The 23,974-nt window shown below is 42.9% G+C and overlaps 1 protein-coding gene across 3 annotated transcripts in view; it reads right to left on the bottom strand.

Moving 5' to 3' along the window:
• Positions 1-23,974, bottom strand: part of map3k3 (mitogen-activated protein kinase kinase kinase 3) — a 136,580-nt gene that overhangs the window by 13,223 nt on the left and 99,383 nt on the right. For all 3 annotated transcript variants that reach the window (XM_069905159.1, XM_069905161.1, XM_069905160.1), the window contains one exon: positions 8,579-8,708. In XM_069905159.1, coding sequence (XP_069761260.1) covers positions 8,579-8,708 — 130 coding nt within the window. The remainder of the gene's footprint in view (positions 1-8,578; positions 8,709-23,974) is intronic.

Genomic DNA, 23,974 nt, shown 5'->3' with positions numbered 1-23,974 from the left:
GGTTTGCTAGTGAAGTTTGCAAGGTGGAACTGAACCTGGAGTGATAGGTCAGAGCAACGTGGTGCAAAGCTAGCTTTGGGGAGGGGGGAGCGGCGAGGTAGCAAGGGGGGGGGGGGCGAGGTAGCAAGGGGGGGCGAGGTAGCAAGGGGGGGCGAGGTAGCAAGGGGGGGCGAGGTAGCAAGGGGGGGCGAGGTAGCAAGGGGGGGCGAGGTAGCAAGGGGGGGCGAGGTAGCAAGGGGGGGCGAGGTAGCAAGGGGGGGCGAGGTAGCAAGGGGGGGCGAGGTAGCAAGGGGGGGCGAGGTAGCAAGGGGGGGCGAGGTAGCAAGGGGGGGCGAGGTAGCAAGGGGGGGCGAGGTAGCAAGGGGGGGCGAGGTAGCAAGGGGGGGCGAGGTAGCAAGGGGGGGCGAGGTAGCAAGGGGGGGCGAGGTAGCAAGGGGGGGCGAGGTAGCAAGGGGGGGCGAGGTAGCAAGGGGGGGCGAGGTAGCAAGGGGGGGCGAGGTAGCAAGGGGGGGGCGAGGTAGCAAGGGGGGGGCGAGGTAGCAAGGGGGGGGCGAGGTAGCAAGGGGGGGGCGAGGTAGCAAGGGGGGGGCGAGGTAGCAAGGGGGGGGCGAGGTAGCAAGGGGGGGGCGAGGTAGCAAGGGGGGGGCGAGGTAGCAAGGGGGGGCGAGGTAGCAAGGGGGGGCGAGGTAGCAAGGGGGGGCGAGGTAGCAAGGGGGGGCGAGGTAGCAAGGGGGGGCGAGGTAGCAAGGGGGGGCGAGGTAGCAAGGGGGGGCGAGGTAGCAAGGGGGGGCGAGGTAGCAAGGGGGGGCGAGGTAGCAAGGGGGGGCGAGGTAGCAAGGGGGGGCGAGGTAGCAAGGGGGGGCGAGGTAGCAAGGGGGGGCGAGGTAGCAAGGGGGGGCGAGGTAGCAAGGGGGGGCGAGGTAGCAAGGGGGGGCGAGGTAGCAAGGGGGGGCGAGGTAGCAAGGGGGGGCGAGGTAGCAAGGGGGGGGCGAGGTAGCAAGGGGGGGCGAGGTAGCAAGGGGGGGCGAGGTAGCAAGGGGGGGCGAGGTAGCAAGGGGGGGCGAGGTAGCAAGGGGGGGGCGAGGTAGCAAGGGGGGGGCGAGGTAGCAAGGGGGGGGCGAGGTAGCAAGGGGGGGGCGAGGTAGCAAGGGGGGGGCGAGGTAGCAAGGGGGGGGCGAGGTAGCAAGGGGGGGGCGAGGTAGCAAGGGGGGGGCGAGGTAGCAAGGGGGGGGCGAGGTAGCAAGGGGGGGGCGAGGTAGCAAGGGGGGGCAAGGTAGCAAGGGGGGGGCAAGGTAGCAAGGGGGGCAAGTGAATGTACATGAATGCAAGCATGGTTAGTATGTGGAATACACAAGCTGGGTCAGTGGTGGAGGCAGGTGCATTGGTGAAATTCAAGAGACTACTGGACAAGTATATGGAGGGTCAAAAGGTTGGCACAACATTGTGGGCTGAAAGGCATGTACTGTGCTGTACTGTTCTACGTTTTCATAAAGGTCTAAGTGAATTGTACAGTTGCTCACAAAACCAAATTTAGCTTTTTTTTTGGACATGCAGCACCGTAACAGGCCCTTCTGCCCCATGAGCCCATGCTGCTCAATTATACCCAACTGATCTACAACCCCCATAAGTTTTGAACAGTGGGAGGAAACCAAAGCACCGGAGGAAACCCATGCAGACATGGGGAGAATGTACAAACTCCTTACAGAGTGGAACCTGCATTGTGCTGTAAATACGTTAATACTACATAAGGGAGGTGGTAATATTAACAAATTACTGATAGACACTTAGAGTATATGTTATCATCACACGTCCTTATGTCTGAGTTCTGATCTTTACTTGCACTGTTTTCTGATCTTCTGAACAAAAGTTCCACTGACAAGAGTGAGCTCTCTAGAAGTGTCAGTCAGTAGGGCTGTCTTTTTTAGTTTCCAGATTTTGGTCACCCTTACAAATGTACAAAGATCAAGGCATAGGGATGACGTGGTTCCCCATCCAGCACTTCTCTACTCCTGCTCCACCCATAAAACATTGGGTTCTCCAACACACCACCAATTTCACCCTTCCAGCCATAGCACTGGCTGATGGTCACTATCTCCTGCGTCTGGTCCTCCAGCTAGGAGGCCAGAGTGGCAGCTGAGAAAGTGGCCAAAAGTAGGTGTGTTGAGGTGTCCAATAGACTTCAAAGATCCAGCTTCTGGTCAACGATTGAAGTGGTCATTGGTGCTGAGCTCTTCCACCATACTGCAATGACTACTAAGACATACTAGAATTTGCAGCCAAGGATTCTTGCAATGCACTCCAGAGAACTTCTTCAATATATAGCAAGCTTTGCCCATATCACACACTTTATTATGACCTCAAAAGAAACAGTCAGGTTAGGCACAATATTGCCTTAACAAATACTTTTTCCCTAACAACCTACTGACCACTAATATTAGAGGCTGATTACTCAGCAGTTATCGTATAACATTTCCTTCAAAGCAGTGATAGCAGTTCCCCAGCATCAGGCCTCCACCGTGCCTCACTGTTCAGTTTACTACGTGAAGAAGTAGTTCTCTTGAATGCACTGCGAGAATCCTCGGCTGGAAGTTCCAATGGGGTTCTGGATGCCTTGGACTAAATTGCAGTAGCTGTGATCAAAATGTTTGCTGTTACTACCAAAGCGTTAATGTGGTTATTAGTGAGGACATTAGTTCTTTGCAGAAGGAAATAGTCTATGGACTGGTTGTGGGCATGTTTTCTACATGTAGAGGAGATCATTAGGCCCATCCATTCAATGATGTGTTCTCAGAACAATGCAATTCTCTTGTTTATTTCACTGTAACCTATTTTCTCTCGCATGGCGTTACCTTCCCATGGATTCACAGACTGCCACCTACACTGGAGAGAATTTACAGTAGTCAATTAACCTACCAAAGCACAACACAGAGAAAACTCACAGTCACAAGGAGCACATGCAAAATCCACACAGACAGTGATGGAAATCAGGATCAAACCTGGTCTCTGGAGTTGTGTGCCAGCAGTATGACCTGAATTTGATCCAGAGGTGCAACCTATGCATTTAGGGGAAAAGCAAACTAGGCAAAGTAAATGAGAAGTGGCAGGATAATAAAAATGTAGAGGAACAGAAGCATCTTTGACAGAATATCTACAAATATATCAAAGGTCACAGAGACCCCGCAGTGGAACTTTGCTGTCAGGCCTGAGACATGCAGCGGCAGGGAGAGGCAGTAGGCAATGCACTTGTCTTTTAATCAAAATGAATAAAATTATTGGAGGCTTAGATGTGGAGAACAGGAAGGTCAACTCCTGTGATCGTGAGGTCAATAACTAGAGTTAATTGGTGGTAGCATCGATGTGGATACGACTACAGGACATTTCATTCAGGGTAGTGTTAGCTTGGTGTCTGCTGCTTGAAAGTATGGTGGAGGCAAAACTGCTCAGCATATTTCAAAGGTTCCTGGATGAGACCCAAAGTGTCAAACGGAAAGCCTCAGATCTGGGTACTCCTTTCCACACAAATCCTCATCTTCCACATCACCAGGTCAGTTCAACTTCATAAAATGCTCTGGGGACAGCTTTCCAGAACAATGCGTCATAAACCAACTTGAGAACAGTTTATTTTAGACCAAAGTAGGGCAGGGCTAATTAATAATCTCATTATATGGGACCTGCTAAGGAAATATGGTCACGATATGACGGAAATGTAAACTAAATTTTGTGCATGGGGATGGCGTAGTGCAGGAGAGAGGAAACATTTAAAACATTAGCGAGAAAGGTAGGTTAAGGTGAATCATAAAAGCATGGGTAATGATCAACAGTATGAGTGCATGTAGAGTGATAACACTACACCAGAAATTAAAGGCTCATATCAGAGCAGAATGAAGCACTTGGAGTAAGAGGAGTAAATTAATAAAGTCGCATCGCTATTACAAAGTCATGGTAATACAGCGACGTGACTGACATGAGCGAGTCCCATTTGTCTACATTTGGTCCCTGTCCTTCTAAACCTGAACCTGGCAAATGTCTTAAATGTTACAGCCTTACCCACTGCTATTCCTTCCTCTGGCACCTGATCCACATTCCACCACCCTCTGCCCTCAGGTTCCCTTAAAACTCTGCCTGCTCGTCTTAGTCTCCCTTAACCTGCCAAAAAGGCTGTCAACACCACTTCATCCATGCCTCTCACAGATAAGGATGAGGAATATAGACAGAGTAAATACAAGCAGGCTTTTCCTCCTGAGGTCAGGCGAGACACCTACAGGACATGGGTCATGGTGAAACATTTTAAAGGAACTTCATCACAGGGAGTGTGGTGAGAGCATGGAATGAGATAATAGGTGAAGGGGTGAATCCAGGTTTGAGTTTGTCATTTAGAAAATAATGGACAGGTACATGGATGAGACCCAAAGTGTCAAACGGAAAGCCTCAGATCAGACAGAGCTATGGTCTGGGTAGTTCAGCAAAGACTAGATTCGCCAAAGGGCCTGTTTCTGTGCAATGGTTCTAGGAAGAAAAAGTCCCAGCCTTGCCTTAAAATTCAAGCCCCACTACGTTCTGAAGCCCCAGTAACATCTTCTGGATACATCACTGCCTGATGACCAAGTCTTGAATATGGTTATGATTTCACTTCGAAACAATGGAATGCAACGTGGTGGCTGGATCAGGTCAGTCACACAGTGCAGAAACAGCCCTTCAGCCAACTACATCCGCACCGGACACTGCACTCATGCCCTTTACCCATTTACCCACATTTCATCAGTAGCCATCTATGCCTTGGTGCTTCAAGCACTTGTCTGGCGAGTATCTGCCTCCATCACCTTCTCAGCTAATGCTTTCCAGATTCCAACTACTGTGTGAACCACTCCACCCCCCTCCCCACACACCTGCAGTTCTGATGTAGGGTTTCGACTCAAACCACTGACTGCCTTTTCCTACACAGATGCTGCCTGACCGACCGAGTTCCTCCAGCAGGTAATTTTTTTTGTTCCTCATTCTGGTGTCTAAAGTCTTGTGTCCACCCTTTTAATCTTCTATCTCTCACTTTATAACTATGGTGTCTTGCCATAAAGACTCTTACCCAGCCTATTCCCTTTACAAACTTGTACACCTCCATCAGGTTTCTGCTCTAGGAAAAACAAGTCTATCCAATCTCTCCTTATAACTTAACTGTTCCAATCCAGGCGACATTTTGGTGGATCTTCTCTGCGCCCTCTCCAGTAGAATCACGTCCCTTCCATAGTATGACAATCAGAACTGCACACAATACAAGTGTGGCCTAACCAATGCTGAATAAAATTACAACCCAAAATCCCGAGCTCTTGTATCTCGTCACTGCAATGAGGCAATCATCCCATGTACCTTTCTCACTACCTTCACCCGTGCTTTACTTCCAGGACTTCAAACTCTGTTCATCTACATTCCCTGGGGTTCTACAATTTACTGTACTTTGTTTGCCTTCCCAAAATGGAGCGAAGGATGAGGCAAGACTTAATAGAGGTCTACAAGGTTCTGATAGGGTGGACAACCAGCACCTTTTTCCATGGCAGGAATAGCAAACATCAGGGGACATCTCTACAAAGTGAAGGGAGGAAGGGCCTGTATTGTGCTGTAATGTTCCATGTTAAAATGCTTCACCTCCAGGAGTTTTGATTTGAGCCAATACAGAGGCAATCCCAATGAGGGAAGGGGCTGTAGTAAAAATAAAGGTGGGCAATTGGTGAGAGTGTCACTGGAGGAGATTTCTGGGGAAAGTGATCATCATTCTGCAAATAAGTAAAGATACATTCGGTGAACAAGCATGAAGATAGCAGATAAAGTATTATGTGAGACCTGTCAATTACGAGAAAATGTATTGCAATTACTTGGAAATCAGATACATCTTTAACATTACCAAGGTGGCATGCTGAAATTCAAAGTTGCATTCCCCTGGAAAAAAAATTACTTATAATCTAGGAAATAAATATTAGATGCTTTCACAAATTTGGAAATGGGATTAAATTTATAGTGATATCTTTTTTACTCCTCTAATCCTGCAGAATCCTCCTCTGTATGTTTTTATTAGAATTGAGGAGTTGCACTGCACAACATCTCTCTCTTCAATCCAAGATTCTTTGTTATTTTTCCCCCCAATATACTTATATTTTTCTATTTTTTTGGGGTGGGAGGGAGGGAATTTGGGGTGGGTTTAAAACCATTGAGTATGTAATCAGTTTGTTTTTTTGATATTTGTATATTATAATTGTAGTTACTGAATGTATGGAGTATAAAATAAAATATTAAAAAAACCTGATTTTGCTGGCAAAAAAAGTATATTACCACTGTAATGGATCTGTGTTAATATGAATCCTTAGTTTAATGTTAAAACTATATTTTATCTAGATATGGTTTAATAAGTTAGTTTGGGTGGGTGGTTACAGGGGCACAAAGACAACATTAGCATTTTAAACACACATGTTGTTTGAGATAGAAGACAAGCCAGTTTGAGATGAAAATGGATGCTGATTGAAGTAGAGACAAGAAGATGAGAAGGATTTATGATGGTTCTTGAGATATTGGATACAATAGGTGTTAGTTCAGAAGCACCTGTGTAAATGTATGGCCATTTTAGTTCTGAGGAAAGCAGACTTCTCGGAGACACAAGTTGACTTAAATGTTTTTAGCACATTCATGCCAAAAAAAACCTTACGAGTTTCAAAGACAGAAATGATTTCACATACCATGTGACATGAGAAATGAGCTGGAAATATATAATCAAAAGGAGAGACAAAGAGTTCAGATTGAAGAGATCAGAAGTCAAAACCCTGTGAAATACAGGGATTGGAACCTTGTGAAAGACAAGGTTGAATTACAGTAACCAGAATAGGTGCTGTTGTGTGTTACCTTTGGCAAAAGGGAAACACAGAATGAGTGGTTTTTGAAATAAGGAAGACCACTTTGCTGTCTCTTTGAAAAAGGGGACAGAATTCTACTGGGTCCATTTTTTTATGGCTACTTAGTTTAACCCTTGTCTGGGTTTGTAAATTAATTGTGGAAGAAAATAGCCAAATTCGCTGTCTCTTTGAAAAGAGGGTAGATTCTTGGTATGGAAAACAGATTCCAAAATCTTCAGTAAAAAAAAATTGATCCTTGGAAGACAGGAATTGTATTCTGCTTTTCACAGGAGGTACAATGGTGGTTCAAAAGATGGTCACTTCTATTTAAAGAATATCTCAAGACATCTCATCAAAATAATTGTGAGTAGAGGCTTGAAGATGATATTTAAAAGCACTTTATAATTATTTTTTAACTGAGAACTTAAGACCTTCAAGACTAAAATGATGTTGAAGTTTTAAAGATTGACTTTTCAGAGTGGGACATAATTACACACACACACATTTGCACATAGCAAATGTAGTGTGTGTGTGTGTGTGTGTGTGTGTGTGTGTGTGAGTGTGTGTGTGTGAGAGAGAGAGAGAGAGAGAGTTAGGTTTAGAGACAAGTAAGAAATGTTATGTTATAAACAGTTTCATAAAAACTATTATTTTGAGTTCACCACTTCTGGTGAATTTTCCATTGCTCTTTCCTGTGTTAGTGCTAACAAACTCTCTTTAATCCCCAAAAAATTAAAAGGGTTGTTAGTTTGTAACAGCACACAACAGGACCTCTACTCACTTGAGTGTAAATGAATGAAAGGAAATCTCATTGAGTAAAAAAACCTGGGAGGGAATGTCAGGGTTAACGTAGCAGGTTGTTTCTGGAGAATCTTCTGTGGAAACTTTCCAGCTCAGCGCACATGAATGTTCAGTCATTAAGTTTATAAATGTGGACAATCATGGACTTTCTGACACTAAAAGAATGTGTTAAGAGGTGAAACTCAGAAATGCTGGAGGAACTCATCCGGTCTTGCAAAGTCCATAGGAAGTAAGGAGACTGTATATTACCATTGTTTTGGGTCTAAGCCCTTTTTCAAAGTACAAGTTAAAAGCAGGCAGGCACCTGAACTAAAAGGCTGGGGAAGAAGGGAAGAATGGGCAAGGGGAGAAGCACAGACCAACGGACAAAAGGTGTTAAGTGGCTATGATTATGATGAGAAATGACTGGGGGAGGGGCTGTTTTTGGCTCCGTGAATGCAGAGCTCAAGGAAAGGACAATAGGGAAAGATGGAGGATGGGGGGAGGGGGGTATTGGAAATCAGAGAAGTCAATGTTCATGCCATCCAGTTGGAGGGTGCCCAGATGGAATACAAAGTATGGTTCCTCCAATTTGCAGGTGGTCTCAGTCCGGCAGTGCACGAGACCATGAAAAGACATGTCGGCAAGGGAATAAGGCAGGGAATTGAAATGGGTGGTCAATGGAGATCCCTGCTATAGCAGCAGTCAGAGCTGAGGTGTTCAATCTCTCAGACTGCGTCCAATTCCTCTGACGTAAAGGAGGCCACAAAGGGAGCACCAGATGCAGTAGGTGACTTTGTGTTTCACTTTATAGCACAAGGGGCTATTGGCCAGTTCTTGCTACTGGTTAAAGGAATCAATTCACTTCTCAGTGTCTGGAGATCCAGCTTCGTCAAGGTTAGAAAACACCTGGGTGGAACACGCACCTTTTATATCCCGATGTACAATCATGTTACTGTGGAGGTAGGACACCCCCTCCAGAATCTGCCTGGTATATTTCCGAGTCACATTTTCAGTCAGAGCTCCATATGCTTTCAATTGGTCCTTTACTGAACCCTAGAGAAAACAGTAATGACACAAATTATTTTTAGGTTAAGGAGAACCATATTAAATTTACAGAATAAAGGAACAACAATTGCAGGCAAAATCAGCCATCTGTTGGCCACTCTATTGAGGCCGAGACACGAGATGGTTAATATTAAGCACAATATGCTTCTAACCATTTTAGTTTTCTTCCCACATTTTGGGTCATTTACATTTGGCAATGCGACAATATTAACCAACTAAAGAAGAGAAAGCCAAATTAGAAAATAAACATAATCTGATACAAAAGAGGCAGATTTTTCATTCGCAGAATGGGGATTGATGTGCAAAGAAAGACTTATTGTATCCCACTTTTTATGAGCCAGGAAATACAAAAACATCTGGCAGCCAATGAAGCATTCTTGAAATGTATTCACCTCTGTAATGCAACAAAAATAGCAACCAACTTGTGCAAAGCTAGAGCGATAACAAACTAACAGCAGAACTTTGCAGTTCAAGTAACATCTAGGGAGGAAAAAAAGGATAGTCGCCCTTGATTTCCAGCTGTTTTTCACCACAGATGCTGTTTGACCCACTGCGTTCTTCCAGCAGTTTGCTTTTGCTCCAGCTTTCACCATCTGCAGTCTCTTTTGTCTCCAATATGTAAGGCTAGGTCACACAATATTAAAATAATCACCAGACTTTGGTTAAGGCCAAGTGCTGGTCAGATAAATAAATACTGGTCAGGCCACCAGTGGAAATGTCTTGGTCTTCTTCAAAATACTGACATGTGATGTTCCCATAAGAACCTGAGATGGCAAAGGGAACTTTTGTTTAACAGTTCATTCAAAGACACAAAGATTAATTCTGTTAAACAAGAAAGTCTGCAGATGATGTTGTTGTAGTTTAAAACATAAAAGTGCTAGAGAAACTCAGATCGCGCAGCGTTCTTTATGACAAAGATACATGACCGTGTTTCAGGCCTGAACCCTTCGTCAAGGTGTGAGCAAAGAGCAGGCAGGAACCTGAATAAAATGATGGGGGGGAGGGGAAGAGGGGAACAGGAAAATGGTGATCAGTGGAGAGGGGCAGGAGGTCAGAAGAGATCAAAGCTATGAAGTGGTTGGGGGAGGTGGTAGCTCTCTGAATGGAGGGAGAATGGGGTGGATAGCTGGAGGAAAGGAGACAAGGAATAGGGAAAGAGAGAGACAGGAGAGGGTCTAACAGAAACCGGAGAAGTCAAGAAAAAAGTTGGGGGAGGGGAGTGGAGATCGGGGAGGAAGAGGCAGGGGGGGTACAGCTGGGGGACAGAGGAAATAAATGCTGAGATGATAGGGTGGCACTGATGGGATGGGAAGGGGTGGGGAGCTGGAAGAAAGGAAATGGAGGGATAGGTAAAGAGAGACTGAGGAGGGGCCTAAAAGAAACTGGAGAAACCAATACTATCTGGTTATAGAATATCAGATGGAATATTAAGTGTTGTGGGAGATTGGGAGTAGGGCATAGATTTGGTTGGCCTCTGGGAGGTCCTTGCTATTGCAGTGGACAGAGTGAAGGTGCTCAATGAAACAATCTCCCAGTCTGTGTCCAGACTGTCCTATTTGGAGGAGGTCACAACAGAAGCACTAGAAGGAGATTCACATTCTGTAGTGCACTGGAGTGAAATAATATTTTAACATTCACAGCAATGAGCAATGAAAGAATCCTTCCACAGGATAGATATCCATAGCTTACAAGCTTCTGACAGAAATACAAATCACTTTACAGTTGCCACTGAGTGTAAAGTTCTACAGCTTCCTCAACTTTCATGTTTCAGTACTAGAGAACTGAAAAATTTGTAGGAACAATGCAGATGCTCTTGAATAGAATCTGTGAACAGAACTTTCCAATTCACCTAATTCAAAAACGTCAGTACCTCTACTTCCTCAGGAGTTTGCAAAGGTTTGGTATATCTTCAGAAAACTTGGCAAACCTGTGGACATGGACTAGAAAGCACGTTGACTGGCTGCATCATGGCCTGGTGTGCAGGCACCAATACTTCTGAGCATAAAGCCCTGCAAAAGGTAGTGGACATAGCCCAGTACATCACAGCAACACTCTTTTCACCATCAAGAACATTTACAGGGAAAGCTGCTGTCAGAGAGCAGCAGCAATCATCAAGGATCCACACCACCCAGGACATTCTCTGTTCTTGCTGCCTCCATCACAAAGGAGGTATCGGTGCCACAGGACCCATACCACCGGGTTCAGGAATAGTTGCAACCCCTCAGCTATCAGACTCCTGAACAACACTGATTCACAGACTCATTTAAGGACTTGAATTTTGTTCATTATTTATTGCTGTATATTTGTACATCTGCATTTGTATAGTTCGTCTACAGTTCTTTCTTTCAATACAATTTACAGTTACCAATAATTAGAAATTCTGCTTGACCAGCAGAAGATAAATCTCAAGGTTGTATGTGATATCAGATACGTCGACTGACTCTGACTTAATTTTACTATAGATAGCAGTAAATAGCAAGCTGCGGGGTTCAAATGGCAATGAAGATAAAAGAGAGAGGAGCAAGCAAGCTCTGGCTCAATGCAATCTTCAAGACCATAAGCCTGCCCCACTTTTCAATAGAATCATGGCTGATCTGATATCACTTGTCCACTTCCCCCTCATCTCTCGAATCAACCCGGTGAACCTCCTCTGCTCCGCTCCCAAAGCCAGTATATCCTTTCTCATGTCAGGAAATCAGAACTGCATGCAGTCCTCCAGTTACAGCCTCACCAGTGCCCCGCACGGTGACAGCAAAACATTCCTGCTCTTAAATTCAATCCCTCTAACAACGAAGGACTACATCCCATTTGCCTTCGTGATTACCTGTTGCACCTGCAAACCAACTTTTTGTGATTCATGCACAAGCACACTTCAGGTCTCTCTGCACTCTAACAAGCTACAATTTTTTCATCATTTAAACAATTTTATGATTTACTAATTTTTATTCACAGTTCTTGACACTTGTACTCCAACGGTCAGATCTTTGCCCACTCATCTAATCTATCTAGATCTCTCTGCAGACAATCTCCTCTCTACAATTTGCTTTTCCACTTGGGGTCATCAGCAAATTTAAGAAATGCTAGGTTTCCTCCTTCAAATTATTTATGTGCATTGAGAATAGGCGTGGGTGCAGCACCGACACCTGCGGCAATCCACCATTTATCTCAACTCTCTGCCTTCTATTGGTTAACCAATCCTCTATCCATGCTGATACATTATCCCAACTCCACATATACTTAATACACGTGGAAGCCTTTTGTGTGGTAGCTTATTGAATGCCTTTTGGAAGTAGAAGTATGAAACAGCTCCCATCTATCTATTACATTGTAGCGGCCCGCTACCCAGGAGGCAACCCAATACACAAAATGGCGGATGAACCCTGCGATATCACAAAACCCGCGCAGGCTAATGGCCATTCTTCCTGGCTGGCAGCCCGCACAGCGGGAAACAGTGAACATTGGCAGGAGCGCTGACCAATCGGCAGCTGGTATGCCAGTGATGTCAATTCCACCGACCATTGCGGGAAAACCGGGTCCAGTGGCAGGAAGCTGAGTCTATATAAGCAAGGGCAGGGAGAGCTAAAAAGGCAGTCTTGACTTCAATCACATCGAGTGTGTGTTGTTCCATTTTCTGCTGTAGCTGCTCGCTACAATATTCCTTATCAAATCACTCTTCATTTTCCAAACTCCAGTGAGGAAGATCCTAACCCATTTAACTTTGCCATGTAACACAATCTCATGGTAGATAGGATCAACTCTTACTTAAATAATGTCTTTCTTTAAATAGGAGACAAAAATTTTGCTAATCTCCATCTGTCCTTAGACATCTCTATTGAAATGAGGACACTTAGTCTTTTCTATTAACTGCTACATATGTATTTCAAGCAGACAAAAGTAAATGGTGAAATGATATAAAGCAGAGGACATCTACTACAAATATAAGGAATATATTTTGGAAAAACTGACTTCCTAGAAGTGATTTTATTTCAATGTCAGGACCAGACAGCATTATTTAATATCTTAGATTATTTGCCAGATTCCCTGGAAAGAGTTTTTGGAAAAATGATGCTGTTGGACATTGTCTTCAATCAGATTTCTGCCAAGTCAAAAATGTGTTTATTTAGTATTTAACAAAATAGAGGATAATACTAATGAGTTTATCGTCATACACGTTATAGAATGTGTATGTGCTCCAAAATTCTTACTTGCTACAGCTAAACAGGTCCTTGTAAAGAAAAATTACAAAAGTAAACTAATGGAACTAAATTAAAAGAGTCAATCCACAAGAAAGAGAATATTTATAGAAATCGTTGAGGAAAGAAAGTGACAATATGCAGAGACCTTTTAAGCTGTCAGATCAGTCCCTGGTTATTGTACCAAGTGGATGTTGGAAAGAAGCTGTTCTTGAACCTAGTGATTCTGGTCTTCAGGCTTCTGTATCTTCTGCCCAAAGGGAGCAGTGAGAAGGGTGATGGGGGTTCTTTATGATGTTGAGGCAACGACTCACATATACCCGGTAAGGCTGCAGTGGACAGGAGCCCAGAGCTTTTGATGGACCTGGCTACGTTTGCAACCTTCTGTTGTCCTGGGCTCTTGAATTACCAAACCAGGCTGTGATGCAATCAGTCACTTGTAGAAGTTTGCCAGAATACTTGATGACACGCCAAATTTCAGGCTCCTTAGAAGTAGCAGCATTGTTGTGCCTTCTTCATTCCAGGATGATAGAGTCAAAGAAAATATACATAACGTGCAAAGACCATTTAGTTCATTTTTACTGCCCATACCAACAAAGGGAGGCCTTCCCTAATCCCAGCACTAGTGCTGTAGCTAGGCACTAGCTTCTGCCTTGCCTACTTTTTCAGGTGGATGGGAAGATTGAGCGAGGAAATGTGGATATTATCCTAGAACTGCAGTAAAATACACCCATGACTGCATAGTCAAGTGCAGCTCCAAAGCAATCTATAGATTAGCTGACACCACTATCTTTGGTCAATTAACAAAAATTAATGAGCTAGAATACAGGATGGAGATTGAGAACCTGGTTGGATGCTGTTAAACATCATTCTTCCCCTCAACATCATCAAGTCTAAGAAGGCTATAATGGATTTCAGGAAGGGGAAGTCAAGGGACCACAAACATCTCCCACATTGATGGGATGGAGAGGGTTAGATCCTTTCAGGCCTTGGGAGTCCACCTATGAGAGGACCTCTCCTGGAGCCAGCAGCAAGGCAGCAGTAAAGAAGACACATCAATGCCTCTACCTTCTAAGAACCCCGAGGAGTTCTGGCATGTTGTCAAATAACTTAGCAAATTTCAACACATGTACTGTGGAAAGTACACTGACTGTTTTAGGAATTTCAGTGTCCAAAAGCTGGTACAAAAGCTTGAAGTTCAACATGTCTCATACAAAACAGTTTGTCCCAATGGCGTTCAGGCACTTGAACATCACCTTCCAACTTCTCGGACAGAAAAAAAAAAACTTGGCTGCTCTATTGAAATGTCATTTTATTTCTTGCACTAATGTAACTGAATACTTGTTATCTAACTTTTATATTTATCGATCACTTTCTGAACTGGGGTAATTTAATGTTGACTATAAAACAAGCCATGAAAGACCTCAACAATGAAGACGCTGTTTACATCCGGTACTGCACGGATGGCAGTCTCTTCAATCTGAGGCGCCTGCAAGCTCACACCAAGACACAAGAGCAACTTGTCCGTGAACTACTCTTTGCAGACGATGCCGCTTTAGTTGCCCATTCAGAGCCAGCTCTTCAGCGCTTGACGTCCTGTTTTGCGGAAACTGCCAAAATGTTTGGCCTGGAAGTCAGCCTGAAGAAAACTGAGGTCCTCCATCAGCCAGCTCCCCACCATGACTACCAGGCCCCCCACATCTCCATCGGGCACACAAAACTCAAAATGGTCAACCAGTTTACCTATCTCGACTGCACCATTTCATCAGATGCAAGGATCGACAACGAGGTAGACAACAGACTCGCCAAGGCAAATAGCGCCTTTGGAAGACTACACAAGAGTCTGGAAAAACAACCAACTGAAAAACCTCACAAAGATTAGCGTATAGAGCCGTTGTCATACCCACACTCCTGTTTGGCTCCGAATCATGGGTCCTCTACCGGCATCACCTACGGCTCCTAGAACGCTTCCACCAGCGTTGTCTCCGCTCCATCCTCAACATTCATTGGAGCGACTTCATCCCTAACATCGAAGTACTCAAGATGGCAGAGGCCGACAGCATCAAATCCACGCTGCTGAAGATCCAACTGCGCTGGGTAGGTCACGTCTCCAGAATGGAGGACCCTCGCCTTCCCAAGATCATGTTATATGGTGAGCTCTTCACTGGCCACCGTGACAGAGGTGCACCAAAGAAGAGGTACAAGGACTGCCTAAAGAAATCTCTTGGTGCCTGCCACATTGACCATCGCCAATGGGCTGATATCGACTCAAACCATGCATCTTGGCACCTCACAGTTCGGCGGGCAGCAACCTCCTTTGAAGAAGACCGCAGAGCCCACCTCACTGACAGAAGACAAAGGAGGAAACACCCAACACCCAACCCCAACAAACCAATTTTCCCTTGCAACCGCTGCAACCGTGTCTGCCTGTCCCGCATCGGACTTGTCAGCCACAAACGAGCCTGCAGCTGACATGGACATTACCCCTCCATAAATCTTTGTCCGCGAAGCCAAGCCAAAGAAGAAGACACTGAGTTTATGTAGATGACAATAAACTCATCATTATACTAGTTAGGACACATCTGCACAGGAAAGAATCAATTACAATTGAAAGGGTGCAAAGAAGATTTCTACCAGTCAAATTGTAGCTTTGAGGAAAATACCTAGCATGGTCAGCACAGAGGCATTCCAGCTCCAGTGACCCAGGTTCGAATCCAGCACTGCTGTAAGGAGCTTGTACGTTCTCCCCATGTTTGTGTGGGTTTCCTCTGGGTGCTTCAGTTTCCTCCCAGGTTCCAATATCCCACGCTTTAAATTGATTAACATCTCATGCTGTTTTCTTTGGTACAGACCAGATAATATATAGTTATGTCGCACTCAGTTAGACTAAACTGGATAGAAAAAAATTCACTTAGCAAAGGAGTAAAAAAAATTCAGATTTGAAATAATTCAGGACACTAATACTAAGCTAGCTAACCAGCCCAATGCAAGGACAAACCATTGATTGCAGCATAGAGATGGGTCACCCAATCAAAAATGGCGAAGACTTCCTTTGAGTCCCCGGAATGGCTCCAGGCTCATCTGTGAAAGAGCATTTTCTCGAATTAAGACCTCTAATATCACCAGTTTATTCCATACTGTTTCATAGACTGGTTAATGTAAAATCTTGCAGGATAACATAGAACATTACAGCATAGTACAGGGCTTTCAGCCCTCGATGTTGTGCTGACCTATATATCCCTATTAAGTCTCCTCTCATCCTTCTACACACCTTCTGATAACCTTGCCTCAAAACTGGTTTTCCAATTCAGGCAACATCCTGGTAAATCTCTGCACCTTGTTCGTGGGTTCCACATCCTTCCTGTAATGAGGTGACCAGAATGGAACACAAGACTCCAAGTGTGGTCTCACCAGAGATTTGTAGAGGTGCAACATGACCTCTCTACTCCTGAACCCAATCCCCCTATTAATGAATCCCAGCATCCCATAGGCCATCTTAACTATCCTATCAACCTGTGTGGCAATCTTGAGGATGTATGGATTTGAACCCCAAGGTCCACACTCCTAAGTAATTGATCATTAACCCTGTACTCAGCCTTCCTTCTGGTTTGTCCCTCCAAAATGCATCACCTCACTCTTATCTGGATTGAACTCCATCTGCTACTTTTCTGCAATTTTGTTTGGAATAGGAGTCAAAATTGCCCAAATTCTGTTCACGGCAAGAGTCAACAGAAAGTCAACATTTTTATTGCATCACTTTTGACTAGACTCAAACCCAGATTCCAAAAGGTAAATAACTATATAACATTCTAGACCAGCCATTCCCCAACAACAAATATATCTGTGCAAATCACTGATTAAACTCGTACAGTTGACTTGAGAGAGTAGTTAATGTAGATATGCAAGCATTACAAAGGAACTTGTATGGATTAAGCAGGATGAAACATGAAGATCATGTGAAACAGCATGTGGGTGAAAGCTATAGGAGGGTTATTGCCATTATGGAATCATTTGTGTACTATATACAGGCAGATTTAAGCTGTGCAATATCTCAGTAAAACACTCTTCCTGTCTACTGAATCTATTACAATTTTGTACATAATATCCTGTCACATGACATGCAATTACATGGAAAAACTTGGCAGTCACCAGCACTGGAACATGCAAACTGCTATTGTACAAAGCCAATTAGTGTTGGAAATCACTACAAACAAGATAATAAACTCCAGAGAACAAAGCAGCAATTTACTTTCAAGATTTAGGAGACCATGCAAGCTGATCCAGTTAATTCTGAAGAAGTTTAAACCAGCAATCCTCATAAATATCATTCTATCTGCCCATGTTCCTCATCAGCAATATTGGGCTATTATGAGATGGTAACACACTTTAAAGATTCTAAATTGCTGGAGGTATTTAATATAGACCATTCAGTAGTTATGTCCCCTTTATATTTCAAATGCTAAGAGATTGTACAAGTTCTCCTCATGGCAAAACAAGGAAGGATAATTAACTCTTTGGGGTTGCTAAATGTAAACTTTCTTGCAAGATCAAAAAATCAATTATCAACCCATTTAAATTTTTGAAGCAGATAAAATAACAGCATGATGTTATCAGCATTTGACTACCAGACAGCAAATAAACATCAAAGCTAATCCAAAAGTCATTTCTCCCCTTAATACCTTAAAGGGACCATAAACCAATGCAAAATGATTCTTCTGAAGGCACAGGTATTGTGGCAACCATTATGATGGTCTAATGTCGCGCCCTCAGTACATCAAGTTCTCTCGCTCTTTGTGGATATTTGATTTTAACCTTAGACATACAGCATGGCAAAAGGCCCTTCTGGCCCACGAGCCCATCCCACCCAATTGACCTACAACCCCTGGTACATTTTCAAGGGTGGAAGGAAACAGGAGCCCTCAGAGGAAACACACTCAGACATAGGGAGAACGCAGAAATTCCTTACAGACAGCGTGGGATTCGAACCCTGGTCCAGATTGCTGGCGCTGTAAGTGTTGCGTGAATCGCTACGCTAACCGTGCCGCCCATCAAGCAGAGAGATATAGATAAGTAAATGGGCAAGGGTCTAGCAGATGGAGTACAATGTTGGTCTATGTGAGGTTGTTCACTTTGAAAGGGAAAATGAAAGATCAAATTATTATTTAAATGGCAAGCAATTGTAGCTTGCTGCTGTGCAGAGGATTTGAGAGTTTTTGTGCAGGAATTGCACAAGGTTAGCTTGCAGGTGCAGCAGGCTGTCAAGAAGGCAAATGGAACTTTGCCTTCATTGCTCGAGGGATTGAATTTAGGATCAGAGGGGTTATGCTGCAACTGTATGAAGAACTGGTGAGGCCACATCTGGAGTACTGCGTGCAGTTCTGATCTCCTTACTCAAGGAGATACTAGCTTTGCAAGCTGTGCATAGGAGGTTCATCAGATTGATTTCAAGGATGAAAGGATTAGCCTAGGAGGAGAGATTGAGTCGTCTAGGGTGTACTCACTGGAATTCAGAAGAATGAGAGGGGAATCATAGAAACCTATAACATTATGAAAGGCATAAATAAGATAGAGGTAGGCAAGTTTTTTGCACTGGTACGTGAGGGTAGAGCTAGGAGATATAGCCTCAAGATTCAGGGCAGAAGATTGAGGTCAGAGATGAGGAGGAACAGCTTTTCCCAGAGGGTGGTGAATCTGTGGAATTCACTGCCCATTGAAGCAGCGGAGGTGACCTCAGTAAATGTATTTAAGACAAAGTCGGATAGTAGGGGAATTAAGGGATATGGGGAAAAGGCAGGGAGGTGGAGATGAGCCCATCATCAGATCAGCCATGATCTCATTGAATGGGGAAGCAGGCACGATGGGCCAGATGGTCAGCTCCTGCTCATTAGCTGGAGAGTTTGAGCTCTCCAAGTTTCCCCATGCCAACAAGGTCTCTCACGTTGCGTATCTACTCCCTACCTCAAACTTCATTTTTTTGCCATAATACATATCAATTTTGATTTCTTCCCGTGAAATACAATGGAATTTTCTTCTTGGTTGAAGATACTTTATTAGCTAAAAGAAAATCTGGTAGCTTGATCTCTGAACCAGCAGGTTTATGAACTAATGATGGGGGGGCCTTTCTGATCTTTATCTGCTGAGTGACCAAAAGAAATGAACATGGATTATTGGCTGATAAAGTGTTTAGATTTCCTCAATAAGACTGAATTATTACAAAAGGTCTTTCAATGGTCTCTGATGAACTGCTTTAGAACAAATACTGCCCAACATACGAAATGTCTCAGCTGAATAGAGTTGAGAGGATTATTCCTCTGTGAATGACTTTTTGAGATAGTCCTCATATATAATGGAGATTGTTTTTATTATCTATTATATGTAATAATAATTTAGCTGATAGTTGGTATATTATGCAACTATTTTCCACTGAATTTTGTTGCAGCAATACTCATGTACTCTGAAGATTCAAACTGCTGCAGTTTCAATCATGAACAGAGACAATTACAGCCTTAGTCAAGAGCTGGGAGATTGAATATACAAACTGTTTCTGTAGTTTCAGCAAATTAAAACCACAAACCCCAGCACCAACTAATTGGAGATGTTATTCACTCTGTCAATGATTTGGCAGCCATGACCTCCAGTATTTTTTTTTAGTTTAACCAACCCTCATCACATTGAACTAACTGGTGGTGTGCCAAATTTTACGTTTCATGTGGAAATCTCTGGAAAAAGTCAATTTCAAAATTATTGTTATTTTAAGTTTCAAAAATATAATTTATGGTGTTAATCTGTTTTTGAGCTTTATTTTGCTCCCTCAAAAATGCTTTTTGAACAGAGTTGATGGGCACACGAAGGAGAACAGTTGATGAGAAATGGGGCAGTGGGAAGACTCTGAGTCAGCAGACTCAATGGACAGAATGGCCTGATTCCAGGCTGTGAGCAATAAGACAATGTGAAATTCATTGCTTCTTCTGCTCAAATAAAGAAGTCTAAAAGGTGACCAAACAGGTATACTGCAGCTAACTGGTATATGGAAGCTCCCTCCAGGTGTGAATACTGGTGAAAACCACAACACATTAGGGTGTAGAAGCAATTTCCTAACTTTCAGTTTTGCCTCTGTGCAGCCAACCAATAACAATTAATAGAACTGTACACCAGAGGATGACATTGATAATAATTACTTCAAGGGACAAAAGTTGACCAGACCTTGCTGATTTTCTTGAGAGTTACTTACATTCAGTGAGCCAATTGAAGAGTTGATTTCTGGAAACCAATTACCGTATATTTCTAATGTGCATAGGACGACACTTGGAAACCAGATAGCACTGTTCACGAGCATCCAAACACCCTAATTCATTAAATTATGGTCATACTCCATGAATGGGCCCAGTGTCTTGTAAACATTCACCTTCACATCTTTAACATTATATCTGTTTTTTTTCTAAACAGGGAGGACATGACCTGCTGTAACCATTGAATACGAGTAGGTGGATTCCACTTCATCAAAATTGTCCGTCGAGCTATTAATGAGGTAAAAGCTAAAATTCGCTTCTGAGATGGTCAGCAGTATTTCCTCTTCTTAAGAAACCCAAATACAGCAATCTTCAAACTATCTTTTGAATGTTGTAAATGTACCCACTTCCAGAGTTCCCTGTGGCAGCTTGTCCCTCAACTTCCAGAGGAAGCTGCCAGAGGGACCACCCTCTGAATGAAAAAACTAGGCCTTTCTGAAATATCTCTCCTATCACCTGAAACATGCCCGCTAATTCTATAATATTCTACCCTGGGAGAAAGACTGAGCGTTCACTTCATCTGTGGCCCTCATGATTTTTATACATCTTGTACGTCAGCCCTCAACCTCCTGTGTTTCATGGTAAAAGGACCCAGAAACATCGTGGTAAATCTCCTCTGTACCCCTTTCAGCTTACTGATATCCTACCTATAGCTGGGAAATGCATGCAGTGATCCATGTGTGGTCTCTCCAACACCTTGCATTTCTAAATCATGAAATTCCAAACTTTGTCCTTAATGTCTGACCAATAAAGGCCTACGTGCAAAACACTTCTTCACCATCCTTTCAGAGGACTGTGCACTTGGATCCCTTGGTATCTCTTCCACAACACTGTCCAGGAATCTGCCATTTACTGTGCAAGTTCTACCCTGGTTTGACTTAACGTGCAGCACCTCACACTTGTCAGAGTTAAATTCCATTGGCCACACCTTGGCCTATCTACCCAAACAATCTAAATCCCATTGTTAACCAAGATGTCCTTCCTCATTAACAGCGGATCCTCAAACATTCTCCCACAGAAGCATAGCTCACCTCAGGTCCATCAATGCTCTAATCGAGCTCAAGATGAAAACAGCCTCCTCTCTGCCCCTGACTCGAATATTATCCAAATCAATAAAGGGGCATGTCAGAAGTTCACTCTGATCCAGATCAAAGCTGCCTGGTTGATTGGCATTCCATCACCACCCTAATCGATGACGCCCTCCACCACTGTAGTGTGTTTCATCTAGACAAAGCACTACCATTGAACACTGAGGCTACTTCAGTAGCAACTCCCAGACCCTCACCCTCTAACAGCAAGGAGATGAAAAGCAGCAGGAATACCATCTCCTTTAAGTTTTCCATCAAATGTACACCATCATTGGAAATGCATTGTCAATCCTTCAGTGTGACTGGATCCAAATTCTGAAATACCCAACAGCACTGGAGGTGTCCTTTACCAGAACTGCAGGAGTGGTTCAAGGCAGTACACAAAAGTGCTGGAGAAACTCAGCAGATCTCACAGCATGGATAGGGAACCCCCTTTACTTCCTACAGATGCTGTGTGACCAGCTGAGGTTCTCCAGCATTTTGGTGTCCTACCTGATAATCCTAGCATATGCAGACTTTCCTGTCTAATTTGGTTCAAAGCAGCAGCTCAACATCACCTTTTCAAGGACAATTAATGCTGGCCAATGCTCAGTTCACATTGAATGACCTGGCCCCAATTTCACCAGTTGATACTTCTTTCACCTGCCAATATTTTCATTGCTGATATGTTCCTCTACTCTTCTCACAAAAACATCCTCTCCCACCTGTTCAAATTTATTGTCACATGTACCAGAGTGTAGTGATAGTTTGTTTGCAAGCAGTCCAGCAGGACTTCTCACATCTCATACATAGTACAGCAAGTAGAATAATACAGAAGGGCAGGGTTAGAGAGAGAGATCAGGTAATCCGGAGCAAAGACAACATAATAAGTTGTGATTGAGAAGTTCATTCTGGAGTCTGAATCAATTGCACCCTAACAGTTCTAGTAAATGCATATAAATCCTTTTTTCCCTCATCTTTTCTAAACCTCTGCCCTGTATTTATACATTTAAAACCACAAAAAATTCACATGATTGATAATAATATAAATCAAGTCCAAATATATTAAAAAAAATTTAAAATCCCCCTATATACCACTCTCTCTTGTTTCTTTTAATATACTGAGACCTCAAGAAGAAAGGGAAATTCAGAGCCTCATTTAAATATTCTCACTCACACTTTGTAAATATAGGCTCCATATCTTTTAAAATAAATAGTATTTGTCTCTTCAATGATAAGTAACCTTCTCAAGCGGTATGCAGCTCCGGACTTCAGCATGCCATCGTTCTATACCCAGATCTGTATCAGACTTCCAAATAATGGCAATACATTTTCTTGCAATTGCTAAAGCAATATGAACAAACTTCTTTTGAAACATATCCACCTCTAATACCACCCAATAAAAATAACATTGGATCCTGTGGGAATTTAACCCCCGTTATACATTCCAATAAATTACCTTTTTCTAACCAAAAAGCTTTAACTCTAGGACACTGCCAAGTAGAATGCAAAAATATATCATTTTCCTATGCACATCAAAAACATAAAACCAAAAAGGTCTGGTTCCATTTTTTTCTTTTAACTTTTGTGGTGTCAAATATTAACTGATGAATAAAATTATATCAGCCTGTACCTGACATTTATGGTACTTTTCATATTTTCTCTATATAATTCAATCCAATCCCGTTCATCTGTTTATTCAAATCTACTTTCCATCTTTGTCTAGGTTTATGAACCCCTACTTTGAGCTTTCTTTTGTAGTAACCTACATCATTCAAATCAATTCCTTACATCTCCATTACACAACAATGATTCTAATTCCACCCCTACCGGCAATAACAACTCTCGACCAAAGTTTTCACGTAAAGTTCCATAACCTGACAATAACCGAGTCTAGTATTCTCAGGTATCTTCAACTTCTCCTTCATTCTATTCAAAGTAATAAATTCCCCTGCTTCAAAAATATCCTCAATCTTCCTAATACCCTGACACTGCCAAATCTTTAAAAATTGATTTCCCATTGAAAATGGAATCAACTTATTCTGATCTAATGGTGTTTTTCTTGACAATAAACCTCCTTCCCCAATCCCTTTATCAACTTATTCCAAAGCTAAATTAAATGTTTCAATATAGGAGTTTCTCTTTTCGCTATTAACAAACTTGAATTCCATTTATAAGTCAAATCTTGTGGGTTTGGTTCCCCTATTTTACCAAGTTCTATATACACCCAAGCTGAAATTTTATTTAAGTCATACATCACATTAACAAATCGCTACTGGGCTGCTTTATAATAGTTTCATAAAATTAGGGAGCTGCAAACCTCCTAAATCATAATTCCATGTAAATTTATCCACATAAATCCTTGCTATTTTTCCTTACCATAAAAATATCCTAACACAAGCATGTAATTCTATAAAATTTTTTGAGGAATTGCTACAGGAATCGATTGAAAAAGATACATTCTTGGAAAAACATTAATCTTAACACAATTTACCTATTAAAGTAATAGGTAACATATTCCATCTTTCCAAATCTTCCCCTGTTCTTTGTAATATTGGAGAATAATTTAATTAAAATAAGTTTTAAAATCAGGTTCCATGCTAGTCCTATACTTAAGTAGGAAATCCCAATCATTATCCCAAGCAGCTATTGTGCCTGCAATTCAACAACTTTACACACTACACCTGCTGCTTTAGCACACGTGC

This window comes from Narcine bancroftii, chromosome 12, assembly GCF_036971445.1.
Source record: "Narcine bancroftii isolate sNarBan1 chromosome 12, sNarBan1.hap1, whole genome shotgun sequence".
NCBI classification, from domain to species: Eukaryota; Metazoa; Chordata; class Chondrichthyes; order Torpediniformes; family Narcinidae; genus Narcine; species Narcine bancroftii.
Note: the sequence above shows the minus strand (reverse complement) of the source record. Positions and strands in the feature narration are given on the sequence as shown.